At 46.4% G+C, this 25,102-nt stretch overlaps 1 protein-coding gene across 8 annotated transcripts in view; it reads left to right on the plus strand.

The window, feature by feature from the left end:
* The window catches only part of magi2a (membrane associated guanylate kinase, WW and PDZ domain containing 2a), a 263,465-nt gene that overhangs the window by 55,292 nt on the left and 183,071 nt on the right, over positions 1 to 25,102 (plus strand). For 6 of the 8 annotated variants that reach the window (XM_029742871.1, XM_029742872.1, XM_029742873.1 and 3 more), the window contains exon 2: positions 23,758 to 23,874. In XM_029742871.1, the coding sequence (XP_029598731.1) occupies positions 23,758 to 23,874 (117 nt within the window). Of the gene's footprint in view, positions 1 to 21,617; positions 21,920 to 23,757; positions 23,875 to 25,102 lie in introns of those variants that run through there. The other 2 variants (XM_029742875.1, XM_029742876.1) reach the window with 2 other exon arrangements.

A 25,102-nucleotide genomic window follows, 5' to 3' on the forward strand; every position in this document is an offset into this window, starting at 1 on the left:
CACAGCCAACACAGAGCTGATGGAGATGAGTGTTGAGGAGTGAGGGAGAAGAGGCAGCAGAGGTGTCTGTCTGTATGTGTGTCTGTTGCCAGAGGTGTGATGATAGATGAGGAGTTTGTGTGCTGGGTCCCAAGCTGACTGATAGCACTCCATGAATCTTTCATATTGTTGATTGAACTGCTCACAGATAGCAGCTACTCCCTCTGACTGTCAGTCACTCTGGCATAGTGAGGCTGGATGAATGAAGCACATGCTCATTGGAGAAATTGAACAAATGACTATAGGGAGGAGCTTTCGAAACCTGAAGCACCTTGATTGGTCCATATTATAGGGGCGGGGCCTGTGAGGAAGGAGCCTAAGAGTCATTCCACATCCTGATTGGTCAACATCATATGAGAGGCTCTTTATGGTAATGTTACAGGTTGAAACACTCCAATCTCAACCTCGTTTGATTGATCGCCGTAGAAGTCGGACGTATAGTGACAATAAAGACAATTGTCATTTTGACAGATGGCTCTACATGGTTGTGTAAGACAGTTTCAGTGGACCCTGTCATGATGGACAGCGCAGACAGGAAAGCAGAACTTCTCTGCTGTGATAGTAAAGAGGGAAAGGAGTTATGGAGTCAGGAGTCTTCGTGTTTTTTCCCATGAAAAGGTTCAACTCTGCAGTTTGGAGCTTTCTTGACCTTTTACTTTGCAGAGTTGGCTCTGTATAAAAATGTGTTTACTTCAATTGGTCATTTTATTCATTGTGATGAATAGGCTGCTATGCACTTCTGGAAGGGAAGACTATAAATTATGCTGAATTGTATTTCTAATGTGAACCTGATTTGATAAAAAGGGACCGGCGAAAGAGGGAGAGGAAGAGAGAGACAGGGAGAGAGAGAGAGAGTGAGAGAATGAGATCACTTGAGAGATACAATCGCTTGAATTAAAAGCGCCTGTTCTTGGAATATCTTAATGGGAATATGAATGCAGACACTAAAGACCTTAGCCACCCTGCAGTATAAATGGTAGCCAGCTGATTGTCACTCTCTCTAGTTGGAACGTAGCGACACTGTCCCTCAGGTTCCCCATGGTCCTATCCCTCCCATCCAAACATAATTACATTTCATTAAAGTTATATGTCAATTGAATAGTGGCTAATCCACTGTAGCTAGTTCCTGCTAGTGAGGGCAGTGCAGCATGACATTCTATCTCACAATCAATCAGCAGTCAATGTAGCGTCTCGTTCTCTCTGTTAGTCCATGAATCCAGATGGCTCTGGATGGAGATGTTATATTATTATGATCATCACCTGCAGGGCTGATCTAGGATCTGTCTATATAATCTTCTTCATTATGATCTTAATGAAAAAACGGATCCTAGATCAGCAGTCCTACTGTGAATACAGGCACTGGACACTATACTGCCTATAGCACAACAGACTTTATACTTCTGGGTTGGCTGCCATTTGAGATGTTCTCCCTTTGTCCCCCAACACCAATGTTCTCTACATTTCCTCACTTGATGCCATTCTGTGTTTGAAAATGTGAAGTAACAGTTACGTGCAATGCTGTGTTGAGTAATGCTGTGTTGACTAAGGCTGTGTTGAGTAATGCTGTGTTGACTAAGGCTGTGTTGAGTAATGCTGTGTTGACTAAGGCTGTGTTGAGTAATGCTGTGTTGACTAAGGCTGTGTTGAGTAATGCGGTGAATGCATTCTGCTGTGGCTGGGTTGTGTGTTGAGGCTCTTGTCAGCTCCCTTGGGTAAGTTAGTGTGTGTAGGGTTAAACTGAGTGGGACTGATCTTCTGTGGCTGGGGAGAGAGAAAGGTAGGGGGAGAGAGGGAGAGAGAGAGAGGGGAGGATAGAGAGCGCAGGCTGTTGCGTCTGTCCACTGGAGCTGAAAATAGGGCTGGCGCTGCAGGCTCTCTCTCTTCTCTCTTCTCTGTCTCTCTCTCTTTGCACGCTGTCGGGGATCACAGCAGCACACTGGACTCTGAGCATGCCTGGAATAGGCCGCACAGACACAGAGCAACAGTGAATATCTCTATCTCTCTTTCCTTCTCTCTGTCGGCCTATTTCTGAGCTATAACTCGTGCTACAGAACCATCACCTCCAGTCTATATCGTTGTGGCAGCCTCTCATAGACTTCTGTTTTAGCTTCATTCATTCTCTAGTATGAAATGGCATGCTTAGCTACTGTAGCAACACTTCACATCTATTCTATTCATCAAATAAACTAGAATCTATTCCATTCCTAATCAACTCTGTCTCTCTCTCCTTTTTCTGTCTGAGGGTTTGTTTGTGTAATGTTGTTTGTGGGCCACCGTGTCAAGGTGTCTCTCTGCCGTTCTCGTTAAGGCTTATTAAGGCTTACTTAACCAGCGCGATGTTTCTGAGTCTGCTGTACCTGAGATAGACGACTTTGTTGGAGAGGAGAGGAAACGTCCTCACAGTGATATGGGAGTCGCACGCGTCAATTAAGCAGAACGAGCTGAGAGCGCCGCAAGGCATCAATATTTATGTCATCTGCATATAGATGAGATTGGCTTTCAGGGAGGTATTTACTGTCTGATAAACCTTCCTTCCTTCCCGCTCTCTCTCTCTCCCTCCATCTCTCCCTCAGCGATCATCAACCCCCTATCAGGAGCCCTGGTGTTATGAGAAGAGGAGGAGGAGGAGGAGGAGGAGGGTGGGGTGATATGAGAAAGAGCCTTTAGGGCCAGAGGTGTTTATACCTGAGCAGCTGAAGTAAAATGAGTTTTGACTTATGGAGCTCTATCGAATACGCCTTGGTGTTTGTGCCTGTGGCTGGTTAATATGAACATCAGCTTAACTAGAAGATTCAGAGGCGCATGTATTTGAAAGGTTTGTGCTTTCATAACCCCTGATTTTGAATGCCTGCGTTTCAGACATTGTTTGTCAGAAATCTAAAGCAGCGTTGAAAGACAGACTATTGATCCCCCATAGAACTACCACAGCATGTACATTACATGTATGTGAATGTGATTACGTAGCCTGTGTATGAGGGGGTTGGAGGGTAACCCCTGCTAGCTCTGGTCTGGCTGCTTTGACATTGATGCTGATGGAGTGTAGGATCAGAGGACGCGGCTGTCAGGCGCTCTAGGCAGTAGACTCAGTCGCATGCCATGCCGCTTTTCTACCCCAGCGCTCAGGGCAACTGGGCCACACTCAGCCCCAGTATGGGGCCACACTGGAAACATCTCCATCTAAAGTCTGTAAGGAAAAACTTTGTGGCTCAAAGTGCTCTGCAGAAGTGGACCCAGTGTTCTGAGCTGTCTGGGAGAGTTTGGCTCGGCTCTGGCCCACAGCTACTTGAACTTTCTACTGATGTAAAACAGTGATGGGACGTGACAAATACAAACATTCACCATCTCTAGTTGTGTAGGCTTACTCATATGTGCTCCCAAATTGTGCACACTGAGGCTACACACAGATACTGAAACACATAGACCTTCAGTCTGTTCTCTCTAAGTAGGCCAGAGTTGTCTGGCTCAATAGGCAGAGAGGGAATAAGAAGGTCTAGGATCAGTAGATCAGGCTCTCTCTCTCTCTCTCTCTCTCTCACTCACTCACTCACTCACTCACTCACTCACTCACTCACTCACTCACTCACTCACTCACTCACTCATTCACTCACTCACTCACTCACTCACTCACTCAGTAGGGTTGTGTGGCATCAGGCGGGTTCTATGTACAGTGGACGAGGAAGGGGGCTTGGTTCTAACTTTCTAGGTCCGTTAAAATGAAGTAAAGTTTGTGCTTTTAGTTATGTAACTATTGGGCCAAAAAAGGTATCTCTCTCTCTCTCTTTGTCTCTTTGTTTTTATCGAGGACAGAGCGGTCGGGCCATGTTATCCTCCGACACACTCTCCTAGGTGTTTAAGCCCTTGCCTAGGCCCTTTGGGAGTCGTAGAGAGTAAATGGCCAGTATCGATCACTGTGGAAGAAAACACCAATGTTGCTCTTCATGTCAACCGCATCACTGAAATCCCCCAATGGGTTCCATTTCCCTCCACAAAGTGGGATGTGAGACGACTGAGACCGTTACTGCCAACTTTGTGGAGTGGAAACTTGGTAACAATCTGTTTTGCTGTTGTTTTTTCTCTCCCCTGCCTTCCCCTCTTTTTGTTCTTCTCCTCCACAGAGAGTGTTTATGTCATCAGTAATTACCTTCAGACAAACGGAGGGTCCTGTCGGCTGCTGCATTTCTAATTAACCTCTCAGTTCACACTCGGCCAAAATCAACGTGGCGCTTTGTTGCATCATTAATGGGCAACAACGGACCCGCGAAGCCGCGCGACGGCCTGTTTGATTGACACTCCGGGGACCGATCTTTGTGTTTGCTATAGTTTTCTTCTCCCTCTGTGGTCTGGGTTCCAGCTGTTGATTTGAATGGAAAGAATACGTAAATAATGAAAATGCCTTAATTTCTATGCAGATTTGTTTGCTAATGTTATGTAGATTGCATGATGTGTCTTCATAAGATAAAGCGTCTGGAAAAAGGAATTTTTTTGCATATGACCTTTTAATTTGCATTCCAGATTCACAAAAGCACCTGATGAATGAATATTTCTCATCCAAACGTTCATGGTAGGCCAGGACATCACCTTGAGTTGGGTAATACCTTAACAACCGCAGTGAGCTTTAGTCCAGAGTCTTGTTGGAATCTGACCTGACAGACAGGGATCCCTGGTGGAGTTTTAGTACCTTTTAGATGAGCTACGGTATAACAGCACGGTGAATGAGCTTCCAACCCCTCCTCTGTCTCTATCTGTGTGTGTGTGTGTGTGTGTGTGCTCCCAAGCACATCATACTTTCCTTTACAATCTCAGGGTTTATGCATGAAAGGCGTCCCAACGCGGTTGGTAACATTGAAACATGATCGTGGCTCTCCAACACTCCCAGTTAAAGTAGAGGCCTGCGTTGGGAACATAGTCGGCTGCCAGATGCGATTGGGTGGGAGTGCCTTCAAAGTGGGCCGTGATTGGTTCTGGCGCTCTTGTTGTGACAATGCAGGTTGTCAGAGAGGCAGTTGGTCACGCTAGAGAACCTCTGAGTCACTCCTGGTTCACTAACTCTCTGCAGCTCCGACATGCTCCTTGGCCTCATCTCTGTGTGTGTGTGTGTGTGTGTGTGTGTGTGTGTGTGTGTGAAGTGGTCCTTCCTATGGCTTCCTATGTCTGCGATTCAATTTAATACAAATATTTAAATTGACATTTCCCTTCCGATTCTCCCAGACAGTGTCTCAGTTCATTACAACATAAAAGAATGGCACTATTCTATAAGTCACCTCATACAGCACAGTAATAATGTACTCACTGACACTGAATCCAGTCCCTGACTGAAGACACATTGTCAGAGACCATTGCTTCAGCTCCCGAGTACATTACATTTGCTCTCATGAAGGTACTGTAAATGCCTCGTACACCGTCGCTGACATCCTTTCATAATTATTACCACCACCGCCACTGCAAATAAATATTCCAGAGGGGACGGTGAGATGTGTGGTGCGCGATTCGACGGCAGCGTTTTTTAATCTCTCGCCCATCAGCCTCCGTTACAGGCAGGCTCACATGCCAAGCTTCGCCCGGGCCTCTGGTTGGGTTAGTGCAATTACCTTGGCCCAGCGAGCCCTGTAATAAGACCACTCGCTGTATCAGTGACAGGCATCAGGAGCGGCCCAGCGGCAGCCATTAGCTGGTCCCCAGCCTCCAGATGAAGTCAGCCATTAATATCAATGAGGCCTGGCTTCCTGTATCCTGCTGCACAAGCGCACAACACTGAGCCCATTCATCACCCTGGTGACACCTTCACTCCATAGTCCAGCATGGAGCCCTAGGGCGACCCGTGAGGAACCAGGCTCAGGCTGCATCATTAAAGCCACAATGGCAGCCCAGGTCAGAGTTGGCTTAGCACACACTCAAATGTTTGGTTGTTTGACTTCTCGTATGAATATGTGCACTTGTGTTTATTATGTTGTAATTGCATTGGATTCTAATGTAGTTGTCTCCTATAATGTTTAACAAGGTGCTTGCCTCTTAGTGTTGTGCGTATGTGGTTGTGAATGTGTGTGGGGGGTAGTTGGATGCACAAGCATGTGTGTGACTGTGTGTACATTTTAGCCTGTGTTTGTATTGAAGTGTTTGTTTGTTGCATGTGTGTGTGTGTGTGTGTGTGTGTGTGTGTGTGTGTGTGTGTGTGTGTGTGTGTGTGTGTGTGTGTGTGTGTGTGTGTGTGTGTGTGTGTGTGCCTGTTAACAGTGCAGGAACCCAAGCGGGAGGGCAGGCAAGGCTCGTAAATCCTGTGGTAATCAGTGGTGGGGATGAGCTGTGTAGCTGTGTGTAGCTGTAACAGTGTTCATCAGAGGTTGGTCTGGGCTGTGCTGCTCCACTCTGAGCCTGTATAGATTTTAGCAGCTCGATATCCCTAAATGGCTTCATCACGGGACGTCTGTGATTACTGAGCCCAGAACCAACCTCTTAATGAAAGGTCAATTAAGAAGCAAACTATTGATCCATCCCCCCCCCTTTCTTCATCTTCTCTCAGGCAGAGAAATGTATCAAGTCTGAACTCTTCTCTGGCCATGCCTTCACTCTCCCTCCATCCTTCCCTTCTATTTTGAGAGGAGCGGGGGCTAAAGCACAGCTGGGCCTATGGTAAGCCATGTCAGAAGTAAAGCCAGACCCATGCTGTGTTAACAACACTACCACTCCACCACGTGGTCCAACCACTGCTGCTCAGCCTCAGCACATGTTGAGTAATGCAACACTTTTCCAACTTCTGACCACATGTAGCGTCTCAAAGCAGGATTGCTGATTTCGGATCACTTTGGCCTTTTAGCTCACAATAAATTACATGGACAAGGGGGGGAGGGGGATCTGATTCTGATCCTAGATCAGCACCCCTACTCTGCTGCTCTGTGTCCCCAGATCTGGAAAAACACTGGCCCCTAGGCTAGGAGACAGAGTATTTCATGGTTAGGTCACATGGCTTTATGGATTCCCATGCAGACCAGACTTGGCTGCAGACCATTTAGTGACATCACGGCTGTTCAGATGACCTCCAGTGGCATTCCACCCACACCACAGTACCACAACTGTCATCAGATCTGGGGGTTGTGGTTAGCTCAGCATCTGTGACATGCCAATCAATAAGGCCATTTCTGTTTGTTAGGCAATCTCAGGGAATCAACCATATAGCCTATATGTGAGCTACGGTGTCTTACTTATCGTGTCTCACTTTGTGGTGAATGTAGATTGTTTTGGCCCACTCTCACGCAGTTAGTTCTCTCTTTAAGTGAACCACACATTCTTCGTTCATGATGTCTTTAACCCTAAGGCATTACATGTAAAGTCAGAATGGATGAAAGGGTTTCGAGTTTCAACAGTCCATGTCTCGGGTGGCTGGAGTCTTTGGCAATTTATCGGGTGTTGAAGCCTGTGAGAATGGCTCACAACTGTAGCTCTCTCTCTCTCTGTATAAGACGGGCTACATCTTCATTGTGGGATAGAAGCTATTTTGTTATCAGGGAAACTGGGTGATTGCCACGGAGTTATTGTCTGGTCTCAGTATAACCGTCTAAATACAGCTGAAGTCGGCTGTTTACATAAACCTGAGTCAAATAAATTTAAACTCAGTTTTTCACAATTCCTGACATTTAATCCTGGTAATAATTCCCTGTCTTAGGTCAGTTAGGATCACCACTTTATTTTAATAATGTGAAATGTCAGAATAATAGTAGAGAGAATGATTTATTTCAGCTTTTATTTCTTTCATCACATTCCCAGTGGGTCAGAAGTTAACATACACTCAACTAGTATTTGGTAGCATTGCCTTTAAATTGTTTAACTTGGGTCAAACATTTCGGGTAGCCTCCCACAAGCTTCCCACAATACGTTGGGTGAATTTTGGCCCATTCCTCCTGACAGAGCTGGTGTAACTGAGTCAGGTTTGTAGGCCTCCTTGCTCGCACAAGCTTTTTCAGTTCTGCCCACAAAGTTTCTATAGGATTGAGGTCAGGGCTTTGTGATGGCCACTCCAATACCTTGACTTTGTTGTCCTTAGGCCATTTTGCCACAACTTTGGAAGTATGCTTGGGGTCATTGTCCATTTGGAAGACCCATTTGCGTCCAAGCTTTAACTTCCTGACTGATGTCTTGAGCTGTTGCTTCAATATATCCACATAATTTCCTCCCTCATGATGCCCTCTATTTTGTGAAGTGCACCAGTCCCTCCTGCAGCAAAGCACCCCCACAACATGATGCTGCCACCCCCGTGCTTCATGGTTGGGATGGTGTTCTTCGGCTTGCAAGCCTCCCCCTTTTTACTCCAAACATAACGATGGTCAGTATGGCCAAACCGTTCTATTTTTGTTTCATCAGACCAGAGGACATTTCTCCAAAAAGTACGATCTTTGTCCCCATGTGCAGTTGCAAACCGTAGTCTGGCTTTTTTTATGGCGGTTTTGGAGCAGTGGCTTCTTCCTTGCTGAGCGGCCTTTCGGGTTATGTTGATATAGGACTCGTTTTACTGTGGATATAGATACTTTTGTACCTGTTTCCTCCAGCATCTTCACAAGGTCCTTTGCTGTTGTTCTGGGATTGATTTGCACTTTTCGCACCAAAGTTTGTTCGTCTCTAGGAGACAGAACGCGTCTCCTTCCTGAGCGGTATGACTGCTGCGTGGTCCCATAGTGTTTATACTTGCGTACTATTGTTTGTACAGATGAATGTGTGGTACCTTCAGGCGTTTGGAAATTGCTCCCAAGGATGAACCAGACTTGTTGAGGTCTACAATTTTCTTTCTGAGGTCTTGGCTGATTTCTTTTGATTTTCCCATGATGTCAAGCAAAGAGGCACTGAGTTTGAACGTAAGGCTTGAAATACATTCATAGGTACACCTCCAATTGACTCAAATGATGTCAATTAGGCTATCAGAAGCTTCCAAAGCCAAGCTGTTTAAAGGCACAGTCAACTTAGTGTATGTAAACCTCTGACCCACTGGAATTGTGATACAGTGAAATCATCTGTCTGTAAACAATTGTTGGAAAAATTACTTGTGCCATGCACAAAGTAGATGTCCTAACCGACTTGCCAAAACTATAGTTTGTTAACAAGAAATTTGTGGAGTGGTTGAAAAACGAGTGTATGTAAACTTCCTAAGTGTATGTAAACTTCTGACTTCAACTGTATGCCTGTCCTGAAGCATATAGCCAATACCCCATTTCTACATTTGTCTGTTTATTCTGATGATGTGTATACCAGAAATAAAGATGGCTTTTTGTGTCAAACACAAAAGTAAAAGAGGCTTTTCATCATAACATTCGGCTAACCAGTGAAGTTATTCTGTTGAGCAAGCAACTGGGGAGGGGATACCGAGTCAGTTGCACAATTTAATGCATTTAACAGAAATGGGTCTTCCGCATTTAACCCAACCCCTCTGAATCAGAGAGGTGCGGAGGGCTGCCTTAATCAACTTCCACAGCACAGTTGTTTTTGGGGGCCTTGCTCAAGGGCAGAACAGCTGATTTTTCCACCTTGCCGGCTCAGGGATTTGAACCAGCAACCTTTTTAGTTACCGGCCCAATGCTGTTAACCGCTAGGCTACCAGCCACAACCTATTCATGGTGTGGACTGGCTGCTCCCATCCCAACAAGTGGTTAAACTGTTTCATACTCTCTTATGTCTCCCCCTTCCTCTCTACTGACATGTATGTGGAATTGATAGATGCACACACAAACACACTACATGTTAATGTTTTTAAATGTACTGTAAATTGTAAAGTCTTTTTGTCTGTATGTCTTTTTAGTTACGTGTCAGACCCCAGTAAGACTAGCTGTCCCCATTGGCGTCTACTAATAGGGGATCCTAATAAATCAAAGTCTAGAACTACCCATACAATACCTGCTTCCTCTCCCTTCCCTGTCCATCTGTCTCCCCCGTCTCCCCCGTCTCTCCCCTAGCATCAGATGAGATGAACGCCTGGTGCATGACATGCATTGTGTGAGGTGGCAGCTCTTTGATAGGCCCGTCTGCTGTCTGCCGATCTCCTTCAGAGCACCTAGCCCTGCTCTCGCATCTCACCAACGGTTTTACACACACAGATCCTTACACAGCCCCTTTGATCTGTTGAAGCTCCCAATGAATACAGAAATACAGACAGATAGATTTGTGGATAATACATTGTTGCTCTTTTCTTAACCCTGTTCAGAATGGAGAGAGAGGCAGAGAGAGGCAGAGAGAGGCAGAGAGGGGCAGAGAGGGGAGAAAGGGGTTTCTCAACTGAGGTTGGCCTGTGATTTATTTATTTACATTCTTCTTGTAGTTGATGCCAAAGTCACACCAAATAGCATGTCCTCCTTGGCAGAGAGCTTGGAGATGAGGGCTCAATACCAGTGTGGGTTTCACTCTCTGCTCCTCATGTCCATTTCACATGTATAGGGCCTATGAAGACATCAACAGCTTTACCCATAAACACCCATCTGTATTCCTGCCACTCCAGTAGAGCCCAATCATACGTTTGACGTGCTACTTTTGATACAGTGGTCAGGTAATAATGTATCGCCAATTGCCGTGTTGCCGGTGTGCGCCGAGGCACAGTGGAAGGTAGCAGGCGTATGCAGACGAACAGCGGGGCCATTCCATCCCAACAGCCCAGCCGACTTTATGACAGACACATTCCATTTCCTGCTCCAGCAGCACTATCAGCACGGAGCCTGTCTTGTTCCACCACCTAAAGTGGGGCCTCCCTGCCGGGAGACAAATGCATCGGAGAGGCCAATTTCTATGGCAATTTCTGCTAGCGAAGTCGGTCAGTACGGTGTAACCAGCAGGCACGACAGAACAGTCACCTGTGGGAGTACGGTTAACAGAAGAGAAAGAGAGGAAGAGAGAGAGAGGGGTAGATTGTGTGTTTGAGAGTGAATGTGAGAGAAATTGTGTGGTGTGTGTGTGTGTGTGTGTGTGTGTGTGTGTGTGTGTGTGTGTGTGTGTGTGTGTGTGTGTGTGTGTGTGTGTCCGTGCCTCTTTGTGTGTCTGCATGTGAGTGAGATATACACATGTTTTAACAGAGAGGTGGAGAAACAGGTAGAGAGAAAGAGAGATGGAGAAACAGGTAGAGAGAAAGAGAGATGGAGAAACAGGTAGAGAGAAGGAGAGGTGGAGAAACAGGTAGAGAGAAGGAGAGGTGGAGAAACAGGTAGAGAGAAATAAATGGAGAAACAGGTAGAGAGAAGGAGAGGTGGAGAAACAGGTAGAGAGAAGGAGAGGTGGAGAAACAGGTAGAGAGAAAGAGAGATGGAGAAACAGGTAGAGAGAAGGAGAGGTGGAGAAACAGGTAGAGAGAAATAAATGGAGAAACAGGTAGAGGGAAAGAGGTAGAGAAACAGGTAGAGGGAACGAGAGGTGGAGAAACAGGTAGAGAGAAAGAGAGGTAGAGAAACAGGTAGAGAGAAAGAGGTGGAGAAACAGGTAGAGAGAAAGAGAGGTAGAGAGAGAGGGGTGGAGAAACAGGTAGAGGGAAAGAGAGGTGGAGAAACAGGTAGAGAGAAACAGAGGCGGAGAAACAGGTTGAGAGAAAGAGAGGTGGAGAAATAGGTAGAGGGAAAGAGAGGTGGAGAAACAAGTAGAGAGAAAGAGAGGCGGAGAAACAGGTAGAGAGAAAGAGAGGCGGAGAAACAGGTAGAGAGAAACAGGTGAAGAAACAGGTAGAGAGAAAGAGAGGTGGAGAAACAGGTAGAGAGTAAGAGAGGTGGAGAAACAGGTTGAGGGAATGAGTGGCGGAGAAACAGGTAGAGAGAAAGAGAGGTGGAGAAACAGGTAGAGAGAAAGAGAGGTGGAGAAACAGGTAGAGGGAAAGAGAGGTGGAGAAATAGGTAGAGGGAAAGAGAGATAGAGAGGTGGAGAAAGGTAGAGAGAAAGACAGGTGGAGAAACAGGTAGGGGGAAAGAGAGGTGGAGAAACAGGTAGAGGGAAAGAGAGGTGGAGAAACAGGTAGAGGGAAAGAGAGATAGAGAGGTGGAGAAAGGTAGAGAGAAAGACAGGTGGAGAAACAGGTAGGGGGAAAGAGAGGTGGAGAAACAGGTAGAGGGAAAGAGAGATGGAGAAACAGGTAGAGAGAAAGAGAGATGGAGAAACAGGTAGAGAGAAGGAGAGGTGGAGAAACAGGTAGAGAGAAATAAATGGAGAAACAGGTAGAGGGAAAGAGAGATGGAGAAACAGGTAGAGAGAAGGAGAGGTGGAGAAACAGGTAGAGAGAAAGAGAGATGGAGAAACAGGTAGAGAGAAGGAGAGGTGGAGAAACAGGTAGAGAGAAATAAATGGAGAAACAGGTAGAGGGAAAGAGGTAGAGAAACAGGTAGAGGGAACGAGAGGTGGAGAAACAGGTAGAGAGAAAGAGAGGTAGAGAAACAGGTAGAGAGAAAGAGGTGGAGAAACAGGTAGAGAGAAAGAGAGGTAGAGAGAGAGGGGTGGAGAAACAGGTAAAGGGAAAGAGAGGTGGAGAAACAGGTAGAGAGAAAGAGAGGTGGAGAAACAGGTAGAGAGAAAGAGGTGGAGAAACAGGTAGAGAGAAAGAGATGTGGAGAAACAGGTAGAGGGAATGAGTGGCGGAGAAACAGGTAGAGAGAAAGAGAGGCGGAGAAACAGGTAGAGAGAGAGGTGGAGAAACAGGTAGAGAGAAACAGGTGAAGAAACAGGTAGAGGGAAAGAAGTGGAGAAACAGGTAGAGGGAAAGAGAGGTGGAGAAACAGGTAGAGAGTAAGAGAGGTGGAGAAACAGGTTGAGGGAATGAGTGGCGGAGAAACAGGTAGAGAGAAAGAGAGGTGGAGAAACAGGTAGAGAGAAAGAGAGGTGGAGAAACAGGTAGAGGGAAAGAGAGGTAGAGAAATAGGTAGAGGGAAAGAGGTGGAGAAACAGGTAGAGAGAAAGAGAGATGGAGAAACAGGTAGAGGGAAAGAGGTGGAGAAACAGGTAGAGGGAAAGAGGTGGAGAAACAGGTAGAGAGAAAGAGAGGTGGAGAAACAGGTAGAGGGAAAGAGAGGTGGAGAAACAGGTAGAGGGAAAGAGAGGAGGGAAAGAGAGGTGGAGAAACAGGTAGAGGGAAAGAGGTGGAGAAACAGGTAGAGGGAAAGAGGTGGAGAAACAGGTAGAGGGAAAGAGGTGGAGAAACAGGTAGAGAGAAAGAGAGATAGAGAGGTGGAGAAAGGTAGAGAGAAAGAGAGGTGGAGAAACAGGTAGAGGGAAAGAGAGGTGGAGAAACAGGTAGAGAGAAAGAGAGATAGAGAGGTGGAGAAAGGTAGAGAGAAAGACAGGTGGAGAAACAGGTAGGGGGAAAGAGAGGTGGAGAAACAGGTAGAGGGAAAGAGAGGTGGAGAAACAGGTAGAGGGAAAGAGAGGAGGGAAAGAGAGGTGGAGAAACAGGTAGAGGGAAAGAGGTGGAGAAACAGGTAGAGGGAAAGAGAGGTGGAGAAACAGGTAGAGGGAAAGAGAGGTGGAGAAACAGGTAGAGGGAAAGAGATGGAGAAACAGGTAGAGAGAAGGAGAGGTGGAGAAACAGGTAGAGGGAAAGAGAGGTGGAGAAACAGGTAGGGAAGAGGTGGAGTAACAGGTAGAGGGAAAGAGAGGGAGAAACTAAGAGAGGGAGAAACAGTAGAGGAAAGAGGTGGAGAAACAAGTAGAGGGAAAGAGAGGTGAGAACAGGTGGGAAGAGAGGTGGAAACGGTAGAGGAAAGAGGTGGAGAAACAGGTATAGAGAAAGAGAGGTAGAAGAGAGGTGGAGAAGGTAGAGAAAAGAGAGGTGAGAAACAGAGAGGAAAGAGAGGTGGAGAAACAGGTAAAGGAAAGAGAGGGGAGAAACAGGTAGAGGGAAAGAGAGGTGGAGAATAAACAGGAGAGGAAAGAGAGGTGGAGAAACAGGTGAGGGAAAGAGAGTGGAGAAACAGGTAGAGGAAGAGGTGGGATAAACAGGTATAGAGAAAGAAGGTAAGAGAGATGGAGAAAGGTGAGAAAAAGAAGAGGTGGAGAAACAGGTATAGGAAAGAGAGTTGGAGAAACAGGTAAAGGGAAGAGAGGTGGAGAAACAGGTAGATGGGAAAGATAGGGGGAGAAACAGTAAGGGAAAAGAGTTGGAGAAACAGTAAGGGAAAGAAGAGGTGGAGAAACAGTATAGTGAAGAGAGTTGGAGAAACAGGTAGAGGTAAAGAATGTGGAGAAACGGTAGATGGGAGAGAGGTGGATAAACAGGTAGAGAGAAGAGAGGTGAAGAACAGGTTAGGAGAAGAGAGGTAGAGAGAGAGTGAGAAAGGTAAGAAAAGAGAGGTGGTAAAACAGTTAGAGGGAAAGATCGGTGGAGAAACAGTAGAGGTAAAGAGGTGGAGAAAACAGTTAGAGGGGAAAGAGAGGTGTGGAGAAACATGTAGAGAAAGAGAGGTTGAGAAACAGGTAGGGGAAGAGAGGTGGAGAAACAGGTAATTGAAAGAGAATGGAGAACAGGTAGAGGGAAAGAGAGGTGGAGAAACAGGTAGAGGGAAAGAGAGATGGAGAAACAGGTGGAGAGAAAGAGAGGTAGCGAAACAGGTAGAGGGAAAGAGAGGTGGAGAAACAAGTAGAGTAAAGTATAGGGTTGTATGAATCTAACAAATCACATCAACAGTACTACCACTGAATGTAGCCTAAATGGTATCAACCTGTGGTGATATATTTAAGTCTCAAAGTCAAGTGTTCTGAATACTTTCCGAATGCACTGTGCATATATATATATATATATATATATATATATTAGTAGTATGTACACACAGTGCATTCAGAAAGTATTCATTCGGAAAGTACCTCAACTTTTTCCAACTTTTTGTTACGTTACAACCTTACTCATAAATTTATTAAATATAATTTTTTCCTCGTCAATCTACACACAATGCCCCATAATCACAAAGCAAAAACAATTTTTTTACATTTTTGCAAATGTAATAAAAATAAAATATTACATTTACGTAAGCATTCAGACCCTTTACTCAGTACTTTGTTGAAGCACTAATGGCAGCGATTACAGCCTTGAGTCTTGGATATTGTAAGGGTTGCGGAACTGGTGGCAGTGAAGTCAGACGCAGGAGAGCAGAAATAGGTAATAGCCGGAGCAGTTCAATACAAAATCCATGGCAAATACAAAAGAACCTACAAAACCCGACACGCACCAGTAACATAGAGTACAAGCTCTTACAAACAAACAATTCCACACAAGGACATGGGGGGAACAGAGGGTTAAATGCACAACATTTAATGAGGGAAATGGAAACCAGGTGTGTAGGAAAACAAGACAAAACAAATGGAAAATGAAAAGTGGATCGACGATGGCTAGAAGACCGGTGACGCCGACCGCCGAACACCGCCTGAACAAGGAGAGGAAACGACTTTGGTGGAAGTCGTGACAGATATGACGCTACAAGCTCAGCACACTGGTAATTGGGGAGTTTCTCCCATTCTTCTCTGTAGATCCTCTCAAGCTCTGTAAGGTTGGATGGGGAGCGTCACTGCACAGCTATTTTCAGGTCTCTCCAGAGATGTTCAATCAAGTTTAAGTCCAGGCTCTGGCTGGGCCACTCAAGGACATTCAGAGACTTGTCCTGAAGCAACTCCTGTGTTGTCTTGGCTGTGTGCTTAGGGTTGTTGTCCTGTTGGAAGGTGAACCTTCACCTCAGTCTGAGGTCCTGAGTGCTCTGGTGCAGGTTTTCATCAAGGATCTCTCTGTACTTTGCTCCGTTCATCTTTCCCTCGACCCTGACTAGTCTCCCAGTCCCTGCTGCTGATAAACATCCCCACAGCATGATGCTACCATCACCATGCTTCACCGTAGGGATGGTGCCAGGCTTCCTCCAGACGTGACGCTTGGCATTCAGGCCAAAGAGTTCAATCTTGGTTTCATCAGATCAGAGAATCTTGTTACTCATGGTCTGAGTCCTTTAGGTGCCTTTTGGCGAACTCCAAGCGGGCTGTCATGTGCCTTTTATTGAGGAGTGGCTTCCGTCTGGCCACTCTACCATAAAGGTCTGATTGGTGGAGTGATGCAGAGATGGTTGTCCTTCTGGAAGGTTCTGGTAATTTTCTCTAGTTGCGCCGGGATTGGCTCAATGTTCTGTCACTCATGGGTAGTGTTTCCAACTGGAAACTCTGAACTAGGAAATCTCAGACTTCAGTGAGTTCAAGACAACTGGGAACTCTGAAAACAATTTGCTCAGACTGGGAAAATACGTTTTGAACGGTCATCCAAGTCGGAATTCCAAGTCGGGAACGTGGGCCTCTTTCTAGAGCTCCGACCTGAAGATCACTGGAATGATTCGACCTTGTTTATTTCCAAGTTCTCAGTTGTCTTGAAAGCATCATATATCCAGACAAAGTTTGATGACAAAATATGCTGCTGCATAAATTATTTAATATGCAAGGACATATGTATACTGTAGCTAAGGAAGTAAAACTAAATGTATATTGTGTAGTAAGCTGTTAGTAGCCCATGTGCCTCACCCTAATAATTTGGTCCCTTTTCCCCTCATAATTCAGCCTACTGTTCTGACTTGGTGATGCACAAGTAGTCTATAGCTTGTTTTAGAGAAATGTCATCATCGGAAATTGTAAGAGCTTTCATTGTCTGCTTACTGTAAGAACGGCCCATGTTCTGAATTCTGTCGCTGTACATTTCAAAAGTGCTGAACAAATAGTTATATTGACTACGTCCGTGCTAGCTCGCTCATTAATGTCTTAATCAAAACGACGGATTGCCTCATATACACTCGTCGTCCCCTTATGCTATAGTTTGTACATCTCAATTGTCAGTAGAAACCACATTTGTTTAAGCAAGTCAACCATATCAGCTATGTTTTTTTAAAAGGCAGTAAATGAGGCTGAATGAACTGTTTCTCTGCCAGACAAGGCTCCGCGGAAAGCCAGGTGTAGCAGTGGTAAGGTGTTGGGACTGCTGTTGGGACTGCTGTTGGGACAGCTTTATGTAGGCCCTAACAGTTTGTGGGCACCGTTTGTCACCGTTATAGTGCAATTAATGTATTGTTTAGTGTTGTGTTGTGTAGTGGCTTTGCTGGCATGCATCAAAACACATTTTGGGGATTTTCCCAACCAAGATTTACACGTTAAAATCGCCACTGGTATTAACCCACATAAAGTGTTGATGTCATGTTGTTGGCAGTGTGCTCTTTAGACAGCTAAATGAGTGTGCCTGGTGGAACTGCTGTGGTTTCAGACGACCACAGCCCTCTAATTACAGGCTAATTATATAAACAGCTGTCTGCTAACACCCCTCTCTTTATAACACACACACACACACACACACACACACACACACACACACACACACACACACACACACACACACACACACACACACAAAGAGCAGTCGTTATACTGCACAGTGTGTGTGTGTTCTTGCTGCCCTGGGGTGTGTGGGGCGATATCCAGTGCATCACACACATTGACAGCAGACTGAATGGTGTTGTTAAGAACAGAAGCTGTTCAGGCTGCGTGAGGAGCAGGGTGCTTGGCACATGGCACTGACATCTTTATGGCAGTCATCTCACGTCTCACTGACAAGCCTGGCAAATTATCTATGCACCAATGTGTAGACCCACCTTTCTTCTGCTGTGTGTGTATGAATGCATGTGTTTGTGCGCACGTGTGTGAATGAGAGAGAGAGAGATTGTATTTTGTATGATTGAGCTTTAGTATGCACACCGTAGAGGGCCATGTTCATTTCCCAGGGATTTTAAGAGAAGTACTGCCTCATCAAGGCTCTCTATAGAAACCTGTATCTGTTATTCACCATGACTTTTTATGGCCTTTGTGTTCAGTATTACATTTAATAGATGCCAGGAGGAAAGGGTGCCCGCAGTGATCTCTGCAGGATTCAATCAGAGCTACTTTGGAGGACTATTGAGTGGTTTCACCTGAGCTGAACACAACAGGCTGGTATATAGTCAGCGCTAGGATAGGCTACGCTAGCCGTGGTAAAAAGGCACCTCTCAGGCTGGTAACGCTAGGCTAGTCTAAATGATGTAACATACGAGGCACCTCTCTGAGCTCACAACTCCCAGAGGGGAACAGCTGTCTCCCTCCTCACTTTTAGACTCCACAGCCTGTTCCCTCTCCAAGGGGCTTCCATGACACCTGCTTACCTCACGCTCAGACTCCATACTTTACTCTGCTGTGGAAGGAGAACAGTCGTTTCCCACATAGATTCATTTCTAGAGGCGTTTGGTCCATTGAAGGCGGCTGGTGAGTCTAAAACACTACTGCCTCTAGATAGTCTACAGAGAAATGAATAGCCTGAGTGGTTTCTGTCAAGGTCAAACTTAAGAGACATTTGCTGTATGTAGATATGCCTATAGGTTCCCTTGCACATATTGTAATGTTCATGCATGTTCTGTATTTCTCTGATACTGTGGACAGTGTGTCTCCGCCTTTGCTTCAGCATGTTTATTTGCATGCATTTGTCTAAGTCCAGGTTGTCTCTCTGCTACAGCACTGCTGCTGCTTTGTTACCTCAGTACTTCTGCTGCTGTGTTACCTCAGTACTACTGCTGCTGCTGTTACCTCAGTACTACTACTACTGCTGCTGTTACCTCAGTACTACTACTGCTGCTGTTACCTCAGTGCTACTACTGCTGCTGTTACCTCAGTACTACTACTGCTGCTGTTACCTCAGTACTACTACTGCTGCTGTTACCTCAGTACTACTACTGCTGCTGTTACCTCAGTGCTACTACTGCTGCTGTTACCTCAGTACTACTACTGCTGCTGTTACCTCAGTACACCGGCTGTACTCAGTGCTACTACTGCTGCTGTTACCTCGTACTACTACTGCTGCTGTTACCTCAGTACTACTACTGCTGCTGTTACCTCAGTGCTACTACTGCTGCTGTTACCTCAGTACTACTACTGCTGCTGTTACCTCAGTACTACTACTGCTGCTGTTACCTCAGTACTACTACTGCTGCTGTTACCTCAGTACTACTGCTGCTGTTACCTCAGTACCGCTGCTGCTGTGTTACCTCAGTACCGCTGCTGCTGTTACCTCAGTACCGCTGCTGCTGTGTTACCTCAGTACCGCTGCTGCTGTGTTATCTCAGTACCGCTGCTGCTGCTGTTACCTCAGTACTGCTGCTGCTGCTGTTACCTCAGTACTGCTGCTGCTGTGTTACCTCAGTACTGCTGCTGCTGCTGTTACTTCAGTACCACTGCTGCTGTGTTACCTCAGTACTGCTGCGGCTGTGTTACCTCAGTACCGCTGCTGCTGTTACCTCAGTACCGCTGCTGCTGTTACCTCAGTACCGCTGCTGCTGTGTTACCTCATTACTACTACTGTTGCTGTGTTACCTCAGTACTGCTGCTGCTGTTACCTCAGTACCGCTGCTGCTGTGTTACCTCAGTACCGCTGCTGCTGTGTTACCTCAGTGCTACTGCTGCTGTGTTACCTCAGTACCGCTGCTGCTGCTGTTACCTCAGTACCGCTGCTGCTGCTGTTACCTCAGTACTGCTGCTGCTGTGTTACCTCAGTACTGCTGCTGCTGTGTTACCTCAGTACCGCTGCTGCTGTGTTACCTCAGTACTACTACTGCTGCTGTGTTACCTCAGTACTAATGCTGCTGCTGTGTTACCTCATTACTACTACTGCTGCTGTGTTACCTCATTACTACTACTGCTGCTGTGTTACCTCAGCACTAATGCTGCTGCTGTGTTACCTCATTACTACTACTGCTGCTGTGTTACCTCAGTGCTACTGCTGCTGTGTTTCCTCAGTACTACTGCTGCAGTGTTACCTCAGTGCTACTGCTGCTGTGTTTCCTCAGTACTACTGCTGCAGTGTTACCTCAGTACCGCTGCTGCAGTGTTACCTCAGTACCGCTGCTGCTGTGTTACCTCAGTACCGCTGCTGTTGTGTTACCACAGTACCACTGCTGCTGTGTTACCTCAGTACCGCTGCTGTTGTGTTACCTCAGTACCACTGCTGCTGTGTTACCTCAGTACCACTGCTGCTGTGTTACCTCAGTACCGCTGCTGTTGTGTTACCTCAGTACCACTGCTGCTGTGTTACCTCAGTACCACTGCTGCTGTATTACATCAGTACCACTGCAGCACTGACTGTCACTCTCTGTCCATATCTCCTGTCCTCCCCTTCTCCTTCTCCTCTCTTCTGCCCATCCCCCCATCCTCCTCACTTGTCAGGCGTGTCATGATAGCCCAGAGTGAGTGGGATGAGAAATGGCCTCATCCCACTGGAGAGAGATACTCCACACTGATCTCATCACTAGAGGACTGAACGCTGTAGTGACCTCCTCATACACTGCATTGATTCACACACAGACACTCACACACTCTCTCTCTCACACACACGCACACTCACACACTCTCACACATACACACACACTCTCTCTCACACACATACACACACACACACACACACACACACACACACACACACACACACACACACACACACACACACACACACACACACACACACACACACACACGGCACGCTCATGACACACACACGGCTCTGTCATCCCTCACCAGCCCTGGGCCATAGAGAGGACACTCACCTGCTATTGTAGTGCACCTAACTGAAGACCTACTTTACCATCCTCCTCCTGGAAGTGGGTTATATGAAGGTCACACACTCAACAGCCCAACATGTAGAGGTGAAGTTTATAGGATGCAGTCTCTTCAGTCCTTAAGGGTCCTTACACAGTCCTCCAGTCCTCAAGGGTCAGCCCTGGTATCTTGTCCCCAATCAAGTTTCCATCAGGAATCACACTGAAAGAAGATCGTATCTGTGTGCCCCTCATAGTAAGGTATGCTGTTTTAATGTTAGGTGAATGTTCAGTGATATTGGAAGTGAATCCACCTGCCCTCCATGTCTATCTACTTAAGAACGTGGCAGATTATTTTCCTTATCTGGTGTGTGTTTGAGTGCACGTTTCTGTGTGTGTGTGAGTGAGAAAGAGAGAGAGAGAAACAGTGGTGGATAGAGCGAGGTAGAGAGTTAGAAAGAGGGAGATTGGACAAATGAGGCAGAGAGCTGCCAAGAGTTCAGAGAAAGTGCTGACACCAGTGTTCTGCTTGTTTGTCCCATCATGCAACAGCGCAGTGTAAATACACAGTAATTACTTGCCACAGCTCATATTGTTTTTATTCAATCAGATGACAGCTGTTGGCACCATCACATTTAGCCCATGTTGTGGGCCGGACATTTTTTTTTTTTCATGTGTCACGAGCAATGACGCAGGGTCACAGGCGGGTCACGTGGTGCCAGTGAGGGGCATCTGCTCTGGGAGGAGGGCAGAAGGCTGACATTATTATTCACTGGGCTGTCAAAGTACAGAGCACCCAGGATGGCATGGGGGAAAACAATATTCTGCCCTGCGCTACCGGCAGCCACAGATAGGGGGAGCCGGTGGACTTTACAATCCCGCAGACTAATGGGAAGAGGGATCTCATTGTGATAGGTCCACACCGCCGGAGCCTGCTTCCTTTGTTGCCTCCCAACTGACGCACCCCCCCCCTTCCCTCTCTCCTCCTATCGCTCACTCACACACACACTCTCTCTTTCTCTCTCTCGTTCTTTCTCCTGCCTCATCTCCCCTTCCTCTCCCATCCGTGGATGAAATGAACATTACCAGGAGAGGTGGTGTGGATCAGACAGATAGACACAGTGAGTGGGACTGAAGGGGAGGTGCTTCTTCACTGCTGTACTGACTGTGAGCCTGGAAGAGGCTGCTGCTGGCTGGGCTCTTTGTGGAGATATACGTACCTGTGGAGAACGGACACTGACACAGCTGGCTGCCAATAACACTCAACTGTGAGACCCGCCGTGCAAGAGGTGCATTTTACTGTGTGTCGTCTGTGAATTTAGGTATGTGTGTGGAGGGGAAGAGGTATTGTGTGTGTGTGTGTGTGTGTGTGTGTGTGTGTGTGTGTGTGTGTGTGTGTGTGTGTGTGTGTGTGTGTGTGTGTGTATATTTTTTACTGTGTGGATTAACATGGCATAGCTTCTTTTCTCATGCTGATGTCAATTGGCTGGTTGGGTTGTTTTGTTTCCTTGGTAGAACAGGATTTGATTTCTGACCCCATTCAGGCGTAGTCTTTGATTATAAATTCATGTTTAGGCTATACATTTGTACAATGTTGTTGTGGTGCGAGAGAGAGGGAGAACAGAGAATGCAGTAAATTAAACATTCCTCCGACGTCGTCGGCAGATAAACTTGTTCTTCAAAAGTAGGTTATTCATGAATTCATCGGACTTCTCGACGCTCATTATAAAACGCTCTCTGGCTGACAGATTGAGATTGCGTGTCTGTCAGTGCGCATGCTCTCCAACAGACAGAACGTTTGAATGTCGTTGCCTTGGGGTCTGAAAGATGAGATAGAGGACCTAAGCATTGCCAGGCGTTGGGCCAAATCACTGTCTTTTAGTGTCTGCTGAAGGTTAGGGGAACATTTCTCTCTCGTTCCCTCTTAGCATTATCAATGGAAATGACGAGTCTGTTCAGTCATCCTGTTTCAGTGGGAATTCCATTGGTTTGAGGACGTGTGTCCTCTTGGTTGGCTTTTTATGGAGGATATTTCAAGAGTGCATTGTAGGCACAGGAGGCTGTTGAGGGTAAGATGGCTCATATTAACATCTGGAACGGAGGGAGTGGAATGGCATCAAACACATGGAAATACTCTGCTCCAGCCATTACCACAAGCCTGTCCTCCCCAATTAAGGTGCCACCAATCTCCTGTGGTTGCAGGCTGTGTGTGTGGAGTGTGTGTATGTTAACACTGTATATGGTGTACGTGGGATTGTGTGATGGTACAAGAGTGGAATATATGGGGTCAGACAGAGCGAGCGAGCCAGCCAGCCAGCCAGCCAGACAGACAGACAGACAGACAGACAGACAGACAGACAGACAGACAGACAGACAGACAGACAGACAGACAGACAGACAGACAGACAGACAGACAGACAGACAGACAGACAGACAGACAGACAGTGAGTGGTAGTAGTACAAATGTGGAGTATCGGTGAGGCTTGTGTCCATTCCAGCCCCCTCTCTCTATCTCTCTCTGTCTCTCTCTCTCTCTCTATCTCTCTCTCTCTCTTTCTCTCTCTCCCCCTGGAGCTTTGCTGTTGCCCCCCTCCCTCGTTCCCTCCCTCCATCCTGCTGAGGAGGCAAATTTAGAGTGGGCGAGCTTTAGCCCATTCATAATGGCGATGGGGGAAGGAGTGGAAGAGGAGGGAGGGGGAGAGAAAGACCCCCCCAGAGACCTCATCACGTATTTATGTCTAGATGTGTAGACATTTCTCTCAACACGTTTGCCTCATTCACCAATTACCACCCTCACTCCCAATCCAACGGCTGTGTTGACAGATGTTGAACCCATAGAGCTGTGCTTCTATATCTGCATTGCTTGCTGTATGGGTTTTAGGCTGGGTTTCTGTAGAAGTACTTTGTGACAACTGCTGATGTAAAAAGGGCTTTATAAATAAATGTGATTGATTGATAGAGCTCACACTGGTTCATGCTTTGGTGTTTGTTTGCATAATATGCACATATTGTCCATTGTGACATCATGGGTTTGACTGTTGGGTTTTTCCAGACCACAGGAAAAACGTACTGCTGGTCACGTGATCAGGACAAACTCCTGGCCCTGACCATGACACCTGCTCTTAGGCCTTACCGAGTTGTTATTGGTCTTTTCCTCCAGGGGGCGTCATAGACAAGGACCTGCGTCACTACCTCAACCTGCGCTTCCAGAAGGCCTCAGTGGACCACGAGCTCCAGCAGATCATTAGAGACAACCTCTACCTCCGCACCATACCCTGTGAGTAACCCCCCCCCCCGAACCCAGTCCCCATCTCTTACCTGGTGTCCCTCTCGCCCTCTCACAGGGAGATATTCTTCATCCACCCCAGCCTACCTGTCCAATAACACACGGAATCTTCTATGTTTCCTGGCCATGCCACCTGGTAAAACTAGCTATGAGATATCCACAGATCTGGTTCAAATCTCCCTTTCCAAACTTGGGAATACATCGAATAGATACACAACCAGTAGATTCCTTCCAATCGTTGAAATACATTGGCATTTGAATCTTCTGTCTTCATTCCCAGCCTCCGCTTCTTCTCCAGCAGCTACTGACTCTCTGTTGGTCTGGCTGGGTTCAGTAATGGATGATCTAGCTTCATGATTTGGCTGGAGGGTTGAACCCGGCCTCCTGCAGCCGTCTGTCTCAGCGGAGGGTGGTCTCAGATTGAACCTTGGCAGCGCCATTCTGTAATCAGCACCTGAATCTCAGCAGGCAGGCGGCACCATGGTTAAGGCCTATTTATTCTAAAACCGTGCCAGTTTTAGTCAACTGAGCTGGGAGACTATCTAGCTAGCCCTCCAGCACTGCATTCGGAGAGCGTTGGTCTACTAATGGAATGTGTGTATGTGTGTAGTAGTGCTCCTAGACAGCATTTAGACTGAAACAGTCAACAGAGATTCAATACTTAGTCATGTTTGTTGTGTTTCATTGGCAACAATGCATATAGATGAGTATTCTGTAGACACTGCATAAGGTTTTCTCATCAAGGTCCTTGTCTCTCATGATGTTATGGAGGAGATGATGTTTAATCCATAACATCACATTGTATTGGTCACATTAGCAGATGTTATTGCAGGTGTAGCGAAATGCTTGTGCTTCTAGTTCCGACAGTGCAGTTATATCAAACAAGCAATGTCTAACAATTTCATAACAATACACACTATACACACACACACATTTAAAGTAAAATTGTCAGAGCAGCATAGACTAAAATACAGTAGAATACAATACAGTATATACATAATGCATGAGATGAGTAGTGCAAAATATGTAAACATTATTAAAGTGACTAGTGTTCCAAGTATTACAGTGGACAGTGATTTCAAGTCTATGTACATAGGGCAGCAGTCTCTAATGTGCTATTGATGGCTATTTAACAGTCTGATGGCCTTGAGATAGAAGCTGTTTTTAAGTCTCTCGGTACCAGCTTTGATGCATCTGTACTGACCTCGTCTTCTGGATG

This window comes from Salmo trutta, chromosome 40 (genome assembly GCF_901001165.1).
Source record: "Salmo trutta chromosome 40, fSalTru1.1, whole genome shotgun sequence".
In the NCBI taxonomy this organism is placed as follows: domain Eukaryota; kingdom Metazoa; phylum Chordata; class Actinopteri; order Salmoniformes; family Salmonidae; genus Salmo; species Salmo trutta.